The sequence below is a fragment of the Babylonia areolata genome, chromosome 24 (assembly GCF_041734735.1).
Source record: "Babylonia areolata isolate BAREFJ2019XMU chromosome 24, ASM4173473v1, whole genome shotgun sequence".
NCBI lineage: Eukaryota > Metazoa > Mollusca > Gastropoda > Neogastropoda > Buccinidae > Babylonia > Babylonia areolata.
In genome coordinates this window covers 3,590,950-3,606,026 of record NC_134899.1, presented here as the reverse complement: position 1 = coordinate 3,606,026, position 15,077 = coordinate 3,590,950, and the positions used below count along the sequence as shown (strand labels likewise).

Here is a 15,077-nt window from a genome sequence, read left to right as displayed (position 1 = left end):
TTTAAGTTTCCAAATCAGTTTCGGCTAAGTCTTTTGATGGCATCTAATAAAGAAAGCATTGTAAAGAATTTGTCCATTTACATATATAAAGCGTTTAAGTTAAGATCAATAATGATATCATAATTCCTTTGATGACTGTTTCGCCTTGTGCACTTGCATGTTTAATAATGTTGTATACTGCACCCCTTCATGAGGGGCAATGGCCTATATGAATAAATCATCCGAATCCGAATCTCATCTCCTACCTCTCCATCCCCCATCCCCACTCTGTGTCCCCTCCTTCCTGATCAAACCATGTTGCTCAGAGCCCAGCTGACTGCAGAAAGGGCCAGTTCAGGGCTCAACATCCCCCTCAGTTCTTGGAAAGAGTCAAAGTTTCTCCCCAATCACCCCCCCCCCTCCACACACACACACACACACACACACACACACAGAATCAAACCACTCACTGAGGTGACCGGTCAAAGCGTATTTAGCCGACAGGTTGCTGTCCAGCAGTCTCTCCATGGCGGCCTCAATGTATGGACTCTGACGGGTGCTGGACATCTGGATCTGCTGCAGCACTTCCAGACCACTGCAACAAACAGCGCACAATGCATTATTTCATTCAGCACTTCCACTATTTCATGCAGCACTTCCACTATTTCATGCAGCACTTCCAGACCACTGCAACAAACAGCACACAATGCATTATTTCATTCGGCACTTCCACTATTTCATGCAGCACTTCCAGACCACTGCAACAAACAGCACACAATGCATTATTTCATTCGGCACTTCCACTATTTCATGCAGCCCTTCCAGACCACTGCAAGCACAGTACACTATTTCATGCAGCACTTCCAGACCACTGCAACAAACAGAGCACAATGCATTATTTCATTCGGCACTTCCACTATTTCTTGCAGCACTTCCAGACCACTGCAAGCACAGTACACTATTTCATGCAGCACTTCCAGACCACTGTAACAACCAGCACACAGTACACTGTTTTATGCAGCACTTCCAGACCACTGTAACAACCAGCACACAGTACACTGTTTTATGCAGCACTTCCAGACCACTGTAACAACCAGCACATAGTACACTGTTTTATGCAGCACTTCCAGACCACTGTAACAACCAGCACATAGTACACTGTTTTATGCAGCACTTCTAGACCACTGTAACAACCAGCACATAGTACACTGTTTTATGCAGCACTTTCAGACCACTGCAAGCACAGTACACTGTTTTATGCAGGACTTTCAGACCACTGCAAGCACAGTACACTGTTTTATGCAGCACTTTCAGACCACTGCAACCACAGTACACTGTTTTATGCAGCACTTTCAGACCACTGCAAGCACAGTACACTGTTTTATGTAGCACTTCCAGACCACTACAACAACACAAGCATACTGCACAATTTTGATTGACTTTTAGGCACTGTTTTTTTCCCCTCAACTTTAACTAAAGTGCCTTGAATTACGGTACATTTAACCTATGGATAAGTGCAGAGAACCATATTCTACAGACAATAAGGCATTTTTTTCAACAAATGCTCCTAATGACGTGGTGCACCTAATGTATGGTTAGAATGTGTAAGCTGCACCTTGTGTACAGTTGAAATCAGAATCTTTCTTAAATCTGGAGGATTCGCCTTTTAATCTGAAACACTGCAGTCCGTAAAGTATGGTACACCAACGTCCTTCATCAACACCACCTGTCAGTGTTGGAAAACAGGAACAAGAGAACAATAAAGACATGAATAAATAAATAAATAAATAAATAAAAGGGTAAGTAACAGGAATGAACTGGAAGCCTGCGGTCTTTGAGGAATATCCTGGTTTTAGTTCCCTGTGGCCTCTAATTATCATGTTTACCTGTATCCAGGCTGATGAGAAATGCAAGGCAGCAATAAGTTTGAAGCTATGTGCTTTTGTCTCACTGAAAGTAACAGTACTCTCTCACTCTCTCTCTCTCTCAATGTGTGTAAGCAGCATCATATAAAGATTGATACTTTTCAGAGTGTTCATGGTAAAAAAACCAAAAAAAACAGCAACCAAAAACAAAACAGAAAACCTCGTCTATTTAACAAAGGAGAAAACGCTTATGAAAATTTACTTCTATTTTTCTTTCAAAGTATATTTTAAGTATGACATCTGCCTTTTTTATGCAGCTGTCTTCAACAGTTTGGTAGATATGGCTGATTTATCATTACAAGCATCTGTCTCTAACTCTGTGATTTCCTGGATTCATTTACAAGTCATCAGTGTGTGCAAATTTTGAACAAAAAATATGGATAATTTCATCTTCTCGTTGTACTACAACATAAAGGGGGAGGAAGTTTTCATTTTGTCCCCATCTAATTCGGTATTTTACTGATCAGTTTGAAAGTTTTTAGTTCGTAAATTCTAATATTTGTTTTTTGGCAATTTTATCTTTTACTCATACAAATGGGGAGAGTCAGGGGAGCTAACTGGCAGTACTTTGTGTAGTGTTTCATCTGTGGGAAGTCAGGGGAGCTAACTGGCAGTACTTTGTGTAGTGCTTCATCTGTGGGAAGAGTCAGGGGAGCTAACTGGCAGTACTTTGTGTAGTGTTTCATCTGTGGGGAGAGTCAGGGGAGCTAACTGGCAGTACTTTGTGTAGTGTTTCATCTGTGGGGAGAGTCAGGGGAGCTAACTGGCAGTACTTTGTGTAGTGTTTCATCTGTGGGAAGTCAGGGGAGCTAACTGGCAGTACTTTGTGTAGTGCTTCATCTGTGGGAAGAGTCAGGGGAGCTAACTGGCAGTACTTTGTCAGGGGAGCTAACTGGCAGTACTTTGTGTAGTGTTTCGTCTGTGGGAAGTCAGGGGAGCTAACTGGCAGTACTTTGTGTAGTGTTTCATCTGTGGGAAGTCAGGGGAGCTAACTGGCAGTACTTTGTGTAGTGCTTCATCTGTGGGAAGAGTCAGGGGAGCTAACTGGCAGTACTTTGTCAGGGGAGCTAACTGGCAGTACTTTGTGTAGTGTTTCATCTGTGGGGAGAGTCAGGGGAGCTAACTGGCAGCACTTTGTCAGGGGAGCTAACTGGCAGTACTTTGTGTAGTGTTTCATCTGTGGGGAGAGTCAGGGGAGCTAACTGGCAGTACTCTGTCTGTGTAGTGTTAACTATGTCTTTTCGCAAACTTCCCATTGGATTTAACAACCCATCCATCCGAAAATGCACAAGCAACAAGTTCAACATTATGTAACTGCAACAAGTTTTACACGGCGTTGAAAATCATCCTTCTCAACCCGTATCAAACTATACGCTTAAAAACAGGACACAATTTTTTCCTTTTTTTAAAAAAAAGAAAGAAAAGACAAAATAAAAAAAACCAACAAAAGTTAAGAGAAAAACCTGCCCCAATCCCAATCTGGGAGCTGTTGTAAGGTGCTGGCCTTGACCTTCAATGGAACCAAGTATCCCCCTTTCTCCTCCCCCTGTCATCTCCCCCCCTCACACTCACTGACCCCAGCTTGCAGATCTCTGTGGCCGTGGGCTCGTCCACAGCCGCCACAGTCACCGCCCAGGCAGCGTTCCTGCGCACCTCATCGTTCCCAGAATGCAGCAGCGCCACCAGTGGCTTCAGGCCTCCCTCTTCCCGGAACTGAAACACACAGACATATGAAACTGAAACACACAGACATATGAAACTGAAACACACAGACATATATATATATGTGGGGGGGGGGTGTGTGTGTGTGTGTGTGTTGGGGCTCATGTACGTTTATGTGTATTTGACTGTGCTTTCATATCTGTGAAACTGCATGTTTGGTGCATATCTGTTATGCATATGTGGGTGTATGTGTGAATGTGTGTCTCCATGTTTTGCATTTATTTGCTTATTTATCATCATTGTTGTCTTATTTATTTATTTATTATTATTATTATTATTATTATTATTATTATTACTTTTTTATATTATAATTATCTTTTTTTTTTCTTTTTTTTTCTTTTTTTATTTATGTACGCTTATAGTTGACTTCATCACGTTTTTGAGCCTTATACATATTAGTAGTGGTAGCAGTTAATTTTTTTTATGTATTTATCTATTATTTATTCAACCTATTTTTCTTTTTTCTTTTTTCTCAAGGCCTGACTAAGTGCGTTAGGTTACGCTGCTGGTCAGGCATCTGCTTGGCAGATGTGGTGTAGCGTATATGGATTTGACCGAACGCAGTGATGCCTCCTTGAGCTACTGAAACTGAAACTGAAACTGAGACATATGACGGGCGCAATAGCCAAGTGGTTAAAGCGTTGGACTTTCAATCTGAGGGTCCCGGATTCAAATCTCGGTAACGGCACCTGGTGAGTAAAGGGTGGAGATTTTTCCGATCTCCCAGGTCAACATATGTGCAGACCTGCTTAGTGCCTGAACCCCCTTTGTGTGTATAAGCGAGCAGAAGATCAAATACGCTCATTCAAGATCCTGTAATCCATGTCGGCGTCAGGTGGGTTATGGAAACAAGAACATACCCAGCATGCACACACCCCTCACCCCGAAAACAGAGTATGGCTGCCTAAATGGCATGATAAAGATGGTCATACACGTAAAAGCCCACTCATGTACATATGAGTGAACGTGGGAGTTGCAGCCAACGAACGAAGAAGAAGACAGACGTACAACAAGAAACGTGGGTACAGTGGTGCTGCACTGTGTTGGAGGGGTGTGGAGGGTAAGGGGGAGGTGGGGGGGGGCGACACGCTCTCCCAGTAGACAGGGGGGCACAAAGTTCATGCAGAGGAACCTGCTGTGACGTAAGGTAATTCAGTATGCTACAGTACAGTACAGTACAGTATAGTACACTATAATGCAATGCAATGCAATACAATACAATACAATACAATACAATACAAGACACACTGTCAGAATAAACTTTGGAATTGTTGTGCTGTGGTTAGTAGCTGATATCATTGTTATCATCGTCAACATCATTATTATCATCACTCATACACTGCAAATTTATAAGAATGAATAAATAAATAAATATATATACATTTATATACACACACACACACACACACACACACACACACACACATACACACACACATATACACACACACATACACACACACACACAAACACACACACACACACACACATACACACACACACACACACACACACACACACACACACACACACACACACACACACACAACTTCAACAAAAAACACAGAAGGGGGAGAAATGACACTGACAACAGTTCTGGCGTCAGCATCACAAGCAAATCCAGAGACAGCCAAAGCCGCCTTGCTCTGCACGTTAGTGTTCCTGCAACACAGTTTAGTTGGCACACATCACTACACGGCGTTTCATACAATCTTTTTACTCATTTATTTATACTAATTACTTTTATACTAATTACACACATATATATGATTTTTTGTTTAAACAATCTTGTCTAAATATACACCATGAAGAACTGATTCCACAGAGAAATAGTTCTGTTGTACACTGACAACATCAACATTGTTCAACAACTCTGAAATGAAAAAGTCTGGAAAAGTCATTGACATAGTGAAACAGTTAGTGGAAAAAAACATCACTTGGATTAATTAATGCTGTAACACTAAGCGTACACACACTGACACACACACGTATGCCCCCCGTCCCCCCTCCCCCACCCACACACACGCAATGACACATTTGTAATGGATGCATTCACAAATGCACAACCCCTAACCCCCTACATACACACATGCATGTACATAAACAACAACAACAGATTCAAACACAACTTCGCACACACATACACAACCATACAAACAACAGAACTCACATGAGCACACATACACTCACACTCAAACTGGCACAGACATACCCATACTCAATATCACGCTTTCACTCATAGCATACTCTCTCCCTCTTTCTCTCTCTCTCTCACACACACACTCTATCTCTCTTTCACTTGTACACGTCCTCTCTCTCTCTCTCTCTCTCTCTCTCTCTCTCACACACACACACATGCACACACACACACGCCATCATCATCATCATCATCATTATCCATCAAATGTTACTCACAGTCAAAAGACAGCTGAACCGAAAAACAACCCCCACTCCCCACACCCACCATACATCGCCCATACCTCCCCTCACCCCTTCCACACTCACACATGCAAAACACACTCCCCCCCCACCCCACCCCCTCCCCCACCCCTAAACCTCCATCCAGCGAACATCTCCTCAACACTGACGGATTGCTCAAGGGCCCGATGAAGGCGGTGATGACCGAGGATTTCTGAGCCTCTGCTCGGAGCGACTCGTCCTGTGCCATGTTGGTCAGGATGCAGGCAGCGTTGGCAACAACCTCATCACACTCATCCAGCAGGGCGCTCACCACCGAGTCCAGGCCGTTCAGGTTGATGATTTCCCTGCAGGCCAGAGTGAAAACAACTATAGACACACACACACACACAGACACACACACACATACAGACACAGACACACACACACAAATATACACACACACATACACAAATACGCATATATATATAAACCCCCACACACACACACACACATGTATAAACAAAGACACACACAAACACACACTCACACTTGTATAAACAAAGACACACACACACACACACACACACACATACACACACACACACACACACACACACACATACACAAATATGCACATATGTATAAACACACATACACATATGCATACACACACACACACACACACACACACACACAAATACACACACACACACACACAAATACACACACACACATCCAAACACAACTATACACACAAGACAGACAGAACTGGATACACATGAGCACACACACACACACACACACACACACACACACACACACTCACTCTCTCTCTCTTTCCTTTCTCTGAAACACATACTCTCTGTCTCTGTCTCTCTCACAACATCCATAAAACTTCATTTCATCCAGGTGCAACAGCCCACTGGTTAAAGCAATGGACTTCAATCAGAAGGTGACCTGGGTTTGAACCCTACTGAGATAAGGGCGGAGATTGTCCTGATCTCCCAGGTCAAGAGATGTGTGAGGGTGGAGATTGTCCTGATCTCCCAGGTCAAGAGATGTGTGGGGGTGGAGATTGTCCTGATCTCCCAGGTCAAGAGATGTGTGGGGGTGGAGATTGTCCTGATCTCCCAGGTCAAGAGATGTGTATACTTGACACTCGTGCCTGATCCTCGTTCATGTACATGGTGTTCCACTCACTGACAGTTGGGGGGATGTGGTGCTATACTCACTGACAGTTGGGGGATGTGGTGTTCCACTCACTGACAGTTGGGGGATGTGGTGTTCTACTAACTGACAGTTGGGGGGATGTGGTGTTCCACTCACTGACAGTTGGGGGGATGTGGTGCTATACTCACTGACAGTTGGGGGATGTGGTGCTATACTCACTGACAGTTGGGGGATGTGGTGCTATACTCACTGACAGTTGGGGGGATGTGGTGCTATACTCACTGACAGTTGGGGGGATGTGGTGCTATACTCACTGACAGTTGGGGGGATGTGGTGTTCCACTCACTGACAGTTGGGGGGATGTGGTGTTCCACTCACTGACAGTTGGGGGGATGTGGTGCTATACTCACTGACAGTTGGGGGGATGTGGTGTTCCACTCACTGACAGTTGGGGGGATGTGGTGCTATACTCACTGACAGTTGGGGGAATGTGGTGTTCTACTCACTGACAGTTGGGGGATGTGGTGCTATACTCACTGACAGTTGGAGGGATGTGGTGTTCCACTCACTGACAGTTGGGGGATGTGGTGCTATACTCACTGACAGTTGGGGGATGTGGTGCTATACTCACTGACAGTTGGGGGGATGTGGTGTTCCACTCACTGATAGTTGGGGGGATGTGGTGCTATACTCACTGACAGTTGGGGGGATGTGGTGCTATACTCACTGACAGTTGGGGGGATGTGGTGCTATACTCACTGACAGTTGGGGGAATGTGGTGTTCTACTCACTGACAGTTGGGGGATGTGGTGCTATACTCACTGACAGTTGGGGGAATGTGGTGTTCCACTCACAGACAGTTGGGGGGATGTGGTGTTCCACTCACTGACAGTTGGGGGAATGTGGTGTTATACTCACTGACAGTTGGGGGAATGTGGTGCTATGCTCACTGACAGATGGAGGGATGTGGTGTTCTACTCACTGACAGTTGGGGGGATGTGGTGCTATACTCACTGACAGTTGGAGGGATGTGGTGTTCCACTCACTGACAGTTGGGGAATGTGGTGTTCTACTCACTGACAGTTGGGGGGATGTGGTGCTATACTCACTGACAGTTGGAGGGATGTGGTGTTCCACTCACTGACAGTTGGGGGATGTGGTGTTCCACTCACTGACAGTTGGGGAATGTGGTGTTCTACTCACTGACAGTTGGGGGGATGTGGTGCTATACTCACTGACAGATGGAGGGATGTGGTGTTCCACTCACTGACAGTTGGGGTGATGTGGTGCTATACTCACTGACAGTTGGAGGGATGTGGTGCTATACTCACTGACAGTTGGGGGAATGTGGTGCTATACTCACTGACAGTTGGAGGGATGTGGTGTTCCACTCACTGACAGTTGGGGGATGTGGTGCTATACTCACTGACAGTTGGGGGATGTGGTGTTCTACTCACTGACAGTTGGGGGGATGTGGTGCTATACTCACTGACAGTTGGAGGGATGTGGTGTTCCACTCACTGACAGTTGGGGGATGTGGTGTTCCACTCACTGACAGTTGGGGAATGTGGTGTTCTACTCACTGACAGTTGGGGGGATGTGGTGCTATACTCACTGACAGATGGAGGGATGTGGTGTTCCACTCACTGACAGTTGGGGGGATGTGGTGCTATACTCACTGACAGTTGGGGGGGATGTGGTGTTCCACTCACTGACAGTTGGGGGGATGTGGTGCTATACTCACTGACAGTTGGGGGGATGTGGTGCTATACTCACTGACAGTTGGGGGGATGTGGTGCTATACTCACTGACAGTTGGGGGGATGTGGTGTTCCACTCACTGACAGTTGGGGGGATGTGGTGCTATACTCACTGACAGTTGGGGGGATGTGGTGTTCCACTCACTGACAGTTGGGGGGATGTGGTGCTATACTCACTGACAGTTGGGGGGATGTGGTGCTATACTCACTGACAGTTGGGGGAATGTGGTGTTCTACTCACTGACAGTTGGGGGGATGTGGTGCTATACTCACTGACAGTTGGGGGAATGTGGTGTTCCACTCACTGACAGTTGGGGGGATGTGGTGTTCCACTCACTGACAGTTGGGGGGATGTGGTGCTATGCTCACTGACAGATGGAGGGATGTGGTGTTCCACTCACTGACAGTTGGGGTGATGTGGTGCTATACTCACTGACAGTTGGAGGGATGTGGTGCTATACTCACTGACAGTTGGGGGAATGTGGTGCTATACTCACTGACAGTTGGAGGGATGTGGTGTTCCACTCACTGACAGTTGGGGGATGTGGTGTTCCACTCACTGACAGTTGGGGGGATGTGGTGCTATACTCACTGACAGTTGGGGGGATGTGGTGCTATACTCACTGACAGTTGGGGGAATGTGGTGTTCTACTCACTGACAGTTGGGGGGATGTGGTGCTATACTCACTGACAGTTGGGGGAATGTGGTGTTCCACTCACTGACAGTTGGGGGGATGTGGTGTTCCACTCACTGACAGTTGGGGGAATGTGGTGTTATACTCACTGACAGTTGGGGGAATGTGGTGCTATACTCACTGACAGTTGGGGGGATGTGGTGCTATACTCACTGACAGTTGGGGGGATGTGGTGCTATACTCACTGACAGTTGGGGGGATGTGGTGTTCCACTCACTGACAGTTGGGGGGATGTGGTGCTATACTCACTGACAGTTGGGGGGATGTGGTGTTCCACTCACTGACAGTTGGGGGGATGTGGTGCTATACTCACTGACAGTTGGGGGGATGTGGTGCTATACTCACTGACAGTTGGGGGAATGTGGTGTTCTACTCACTGACAGTTGGGGGGATGTGGTGCTATACTCACTGACAGTTGGGGGAATGTGGTGTTCCACTCACTGACAGTTGGGGGGATGTGGTGTTCCACTCACTGACAGTTGGGGGGATGTGGTGCTATGCTCACTGACAGATGGAGGGATGTGGTGTTCTACTCACTGACAGTTGGGGGGATGTGGTGCTATACTCACTGACAGTTGGGGGAATGTGGTGCTATTATCACTGACAGTTGGGGGGATGTGGTGTTATACTCACTGACAGTTGGGGGGATGTGGTGTTCCACTCACTGACAGTTGGGGAATGTGGTGTTCTACTCACTGACAGTTGGGGGATGTGGTGTTCTACTCACTGACAGTTGGGGGGATGTGGTGCTATGCTCACTGACAGATGGAGGGATGTGGTGTTCTACTCACTGACAGTTGGGGGGATGTGGTGCTATACTCACTGACAGTTGGAGGGATGTGGTGTTCCACTCACTGACAGTTGGGGGATGTGGTGTTCCACTCACTGACAGTTGGGGAATGTGGTGTTCTACTCACTGACAGTTGGGGGGATGTGGTGCTATACTCACTGACAGATGGAGGGATGTGGTGTTCCACTCACTGACAGTTGGGGGGATGTGGTGCTATACTCACTGACAGTTGGGGGGATGTGGTGTTCCACTCACTGACAGTTGGGGGGATGTGGTGTTCCACTCACTGACAGTTGGGGGGATGTGGTGCTATACTCACTGACAGTTGGGGGGATGTGGTGCTATACTCACTGACAGTTGGGGGGATGTGGTGTTCCACTCACTGACAGTTGGGGGGATGTGGTGCTCCACTCACTGACAGTTGGGGGGATGTGGTGTTCCACTCACTGACAGTTGGGGGGATGTGGTGCTATACTCACTGACAGTTGGGGGGATGTGGTGCTATACTCACTGACAGTTGGGGGAATGTGGTGTTCTACTCACTGACAGTTGGGGGGATGTGGTGCTATACTCACTGACAGTTGGGGGAATGTGGTGTTCCACTCACTGACAGTTGGGGGGATGTGGTGTTCCACTCACTGACAGTTGGGGGGATGTGGTGCTATGCTCACTGACAGATGGAGGGATGTGGTGTTCTACTCACTGACAGTTGGGGGGATGTGGTGCTATACTCACTGACAGTTGGGGGAATGTGGTGCTATTATCACTGACAGTTGGGGGGATGTGGTGTTATACTCACTGACAGTTGGGGGGATGTGGTGTTCCACTCACTGACAGTTGGGGAATGTGGTGTTCTACTCACTGACAGTTGGGGGATGTGGTGTTCTACTCACTGACAGTTGGGGGGATGTGGTGCTATGCTCACTGACAGATGGAGGGATGTGGTGTTCTACTCACTGACAGTTGGGGGGATGTGGTGCTATACTCACTGACAGTTGGAGGGATGTGGTGTTCCACTCACTGACAGTTGGGGGATGTGGTGTTCCACTCACTGACAGTTGGGGAATGTGGTGTTCTACTCACTGACAGTTGGGGGGATGTGGTGCTATACTCACTGACAGATGGAGGGATGTGGTGTTCCACTCACTGACAGTTGGGGGGATGTGGTGCTATACTCACTGACAGTTGGGGGGATGTGGTGTTCCACTCACTGACAGTTGGGGGGATGTGGTGTTCCACTCACTGACAGTTGGGGGGATGTGGTGCTATACTCACTGACAGTTGGGGGGATGTGGTGCTATACTCACTGACAGTTTTGGATGTGGTGCTATACTCACTGACAGTTGGGGGGATGTGGTGTTCCACTCACTGACAGTTGGGGGGATGTGGTGCTATACTCACTGACAGTTGGGGGGATGTGGTGTTCCACTCACTGACAGTTGGGGGGATGTGGTGCTATACTCACTGACAGTTGGGGGGATGTGGTGCTATACTCACTGACAGTTGGGGGAATGTGGTGTTCTACTCACTGACAGTTGGGGGGATGTGGTGCTATACTCACTGACAGTTGGGGGAATGTGGTGTTCCACTCACTGACAGTTGGGGGGATGTGGTGTTCCACTCACTGACAGTTGGGGGGATGTGGTGCTATGCTCACTGACAGATGGAGGGATGTGGTGTTCTACTCACTGACAGTTGGGGGGATGTGGTGCTATACTCACTGACAGTTGGGGGAATGTGGTGCTATTATCACTGACAGTTGGGGGGATGTGGTGTTATACTCACTGACAGTTGGGGAATGTGGTGTTCTACTCACTGACAGTTGGGGGATGTGGTGTTCTACTCACTGACAGTTGGGGGGATGTGGTGCTATGCTCACTGAGAGATGGGGGGATGTGGTGCTATACTCACTGACAGTTGGGGGGATGTGGTGCTATACTCACTGACAGTTGGGGGATGTGGTGCTATACTCACTGACAGTTGGGGATGTTGTGTGAGGTGAGGTTGGCCAGGGCCAGAGTGACCGCCTCCTTCACATCCCCGCTCTCTGTGCTCAGCAGAGTCACCAGCGGTGGAAGGCCAGCTGTCCACAAGGGTCAGAAACACAGAGAGAGTCACTCCATTATCTCAAACAGGGAAATTAAGAGAGTTAGTGGTGTGAAGTCTGCTTGTTAATAATAGTTATCATAATTTTGCTTCATTTTTTTTAAAACTTTTTTTCTTTTTATAATGTTTCAGTTTATGTAAGAGTACTGTGTAGTCTAAAGACCTCAGTTGTTGGTGTTTTTTCCACTGCTTACACATCATTTCTTGTGATTACTTGTTAGAATATATGTCTCTGGGATTATTTAAGAATATGAGTTTGTTCATGCAGTTTTACAGTGATCCTTACTTCTTTTACTAAAAAAAAAAAAAAAAAAAAAAAAAAAAAGAGCTGAACTCTGTCCAATACTAATGATGAAAAGAATAGTCTTCTATCTGATTAATAATTGACTGTCTTACTTCTTCTTATATTTTTTTTCTGTTTGTAACATCTTCAGCATCTATCTCTAAACAATGACTCAGATCAATGTCATTAGACTCCTGTAACGCAGCACTGTGCAAACTGATGTGCATCAACTCCTGTGATGACATTGTATAAACACACACACATGACGCTGTCAGAATGGCAAAATGGAACTTGAAATGAACATACAAAAACTGTTGAATGACTGTATCAGAACTCCGATCTGGACCAATACTCCAAGCAGGAAATGTGTGTGGCTTAGCGTGTGCTGCTTGGCAGGAACTGGTCTGATGGCTGTGTGTTGCTTAGTGCTTCCATGTTCTAAAGTATTCAGAAATATCTGTCCACTGACACAACATCTAGACTTGTCGTTTCTCTCATTCTCTCTTGCCTTGACTACTGTAACTCTCTATTGTCTGGTTTGCCTGCTTCATCCATTCAGTCCCTTCAGCGCATACAAAACTCTGCTGCCCGACTTGTCCTCAGAAAGAAAAGATCTGAGCACATCACTCCTCTTTTGCATCATCTCCACTGGCTCCCTGTCTCACACCGAATAAAGTACAAGATCAGCACTCTATGTTACAAATGTATTCACAAATCTGCCCCTTCCTATCTCTGTGGTTGCCTTCACCTCTACACTCCATCTCATTCTCTACGATTGACTTCGGATCCACTCTGTTTACGCATACCCAGATTCAAACACTTGACTGTTGGCCACAGTTCTTTCTCTGTCTCTGGACCTTGCAACTGGAATTAACTTCCTCTTTCGCTTCGTCAAGTCTCTGCACTTAGCTCTTTCAAGTCTGGCCTTAAAACCCACCTCTTCCCAAAATAGCCTCCCTTCCCTGCCTCTTCCTTGTCTTTAGTTTCCTCGGTTTTAGAGTTATGCATGCGTGTGAATGACTGGTGTGAAAGCACTTTGATTTGTCTCTGCACAAGATTCAGCGCCATATGAATAGCATTATTATTATTTAAATAAAAGTAAACACTCTAAAAAAAATTTTTTTTTTAAATCAACTCCATGTGGCCCTGCTACTGGTATGAGGAGAGAGTGTGAGTGAAAGCATTTCAATAAGGACTCCATGTTTAGACTAAAGAATATCAGCACAACCGAATCAACAAGTCAAGTTCCACCTCACCAGAGAAGTGTTCATGCAACAAAAGGGAGATAATCATACAGTAACAAACATCCATTTCTGGTAATCAGAAACTTTCATCATCATTGGAAAAATAATAAACTGGAAAAAAACACAGAAAAGATCACATATAAAATCTACTTGGCAATCACTAACCAAAGTAAAACAAAAAACTAATAATGGCGAATAAAATGAAAATAATGGTGTGTTCTTTGTTTTGCTTTAATGATGGAATTATATAAATGAAAGTAAAACAAAATGTGGTGTAAAAAAACTGATGTACACAAACACATACACACACTAAAAAAAAACCCCAAACAATACAACCCTAATACACACCCCTACGTGGAGTGTTGGCCTAGAGGTAATGCCTCCACCTAGGAAGCGTGAGAATCTGAGTGCACTGGTTCAAATCACAGGCACAATCGCCAGTATTTTCTCCCCCTCCACTACACCTTGAGTGGTGGTCTGGACGCTAGTCATTCAGATGAGATGATAAACCGAGGTCCCGATTGTAGCATGCATTTAGCGCATGTAAAAGAACCCACAGCAAAAAAAAAGGGTTGTCCCTGGCAGAATTCTGTAGAAAATTCCACTTTGATAGGAAAACAAATACTTCTTCTGCGTTCGTGAGCTGCAACTCCCACATTTACTCGTATGTTCATGAGTGGGCTTTTATGTATACAACCGTTTTTACCCCACCATGTAGGCAGCCATACTCCGTTTTCGGGGGTGTGCATGCTGGGTATGTTCTTGTTTCCATAACCCACCGAATGCTGGCATAGATTACAGGATCTTTAATGTGTGTATTTGATCTTCTGCTTGCGTATACGCACGAAGGGAGTTCAGGCACAAGCAGGTCTGCACATATGTTGACCTGGGTGATCGGAAAAATCTCCACCCTGTACCCACCAGGCACCGTTACTGAGATTTGAACCCGGGACCCTCAGATTGAAAGTCCAACGCTTTAACCACTCAGCTATTGCGCCCATCGA

At 46.0% G+C, this 15,077-nt stretch overlaps 1 protein-coding gene across 3 annotated transcripts in view; it reads right to left on the bottom strand.

Annotated features, from left to right (window-relative positions):
* LOC143298529 (armadillo repeat-containing protein 3-like) overlaps positions 1–15,077 on the bottom strand; it is a 53,442-nt gene that overhangs the window by 20,517 nt on the left and 17,848 nt on the right. For all 3 annotated transcript variants that reach the window (XM_076611385.1, XM_076611387.1, XM_076611386.1), the window contains exons 12-16: positions 12,415–12,523; positions 6,215–6,391; positions 5,216–5,288; positions 3,481–3,617; positions 450–574 (exon numbers count right to left, since the gene is read on the bottom strand). In XM_076611385.1, coding sequence (XP_076467500.1) covers positions 450–574; positions 3,481–3,617; positions 5,216–5,288; positions 6,215–6,391; positions 12,415–12,523 — 621 coding nt within the window. The remainder of the gene's footprint in view (positions 1–449; positions 575–3,480; positions 3,618–5,215; positions 5,289–6,214; positions 6,392–12,414; positions 12,524–15,077) is intronic.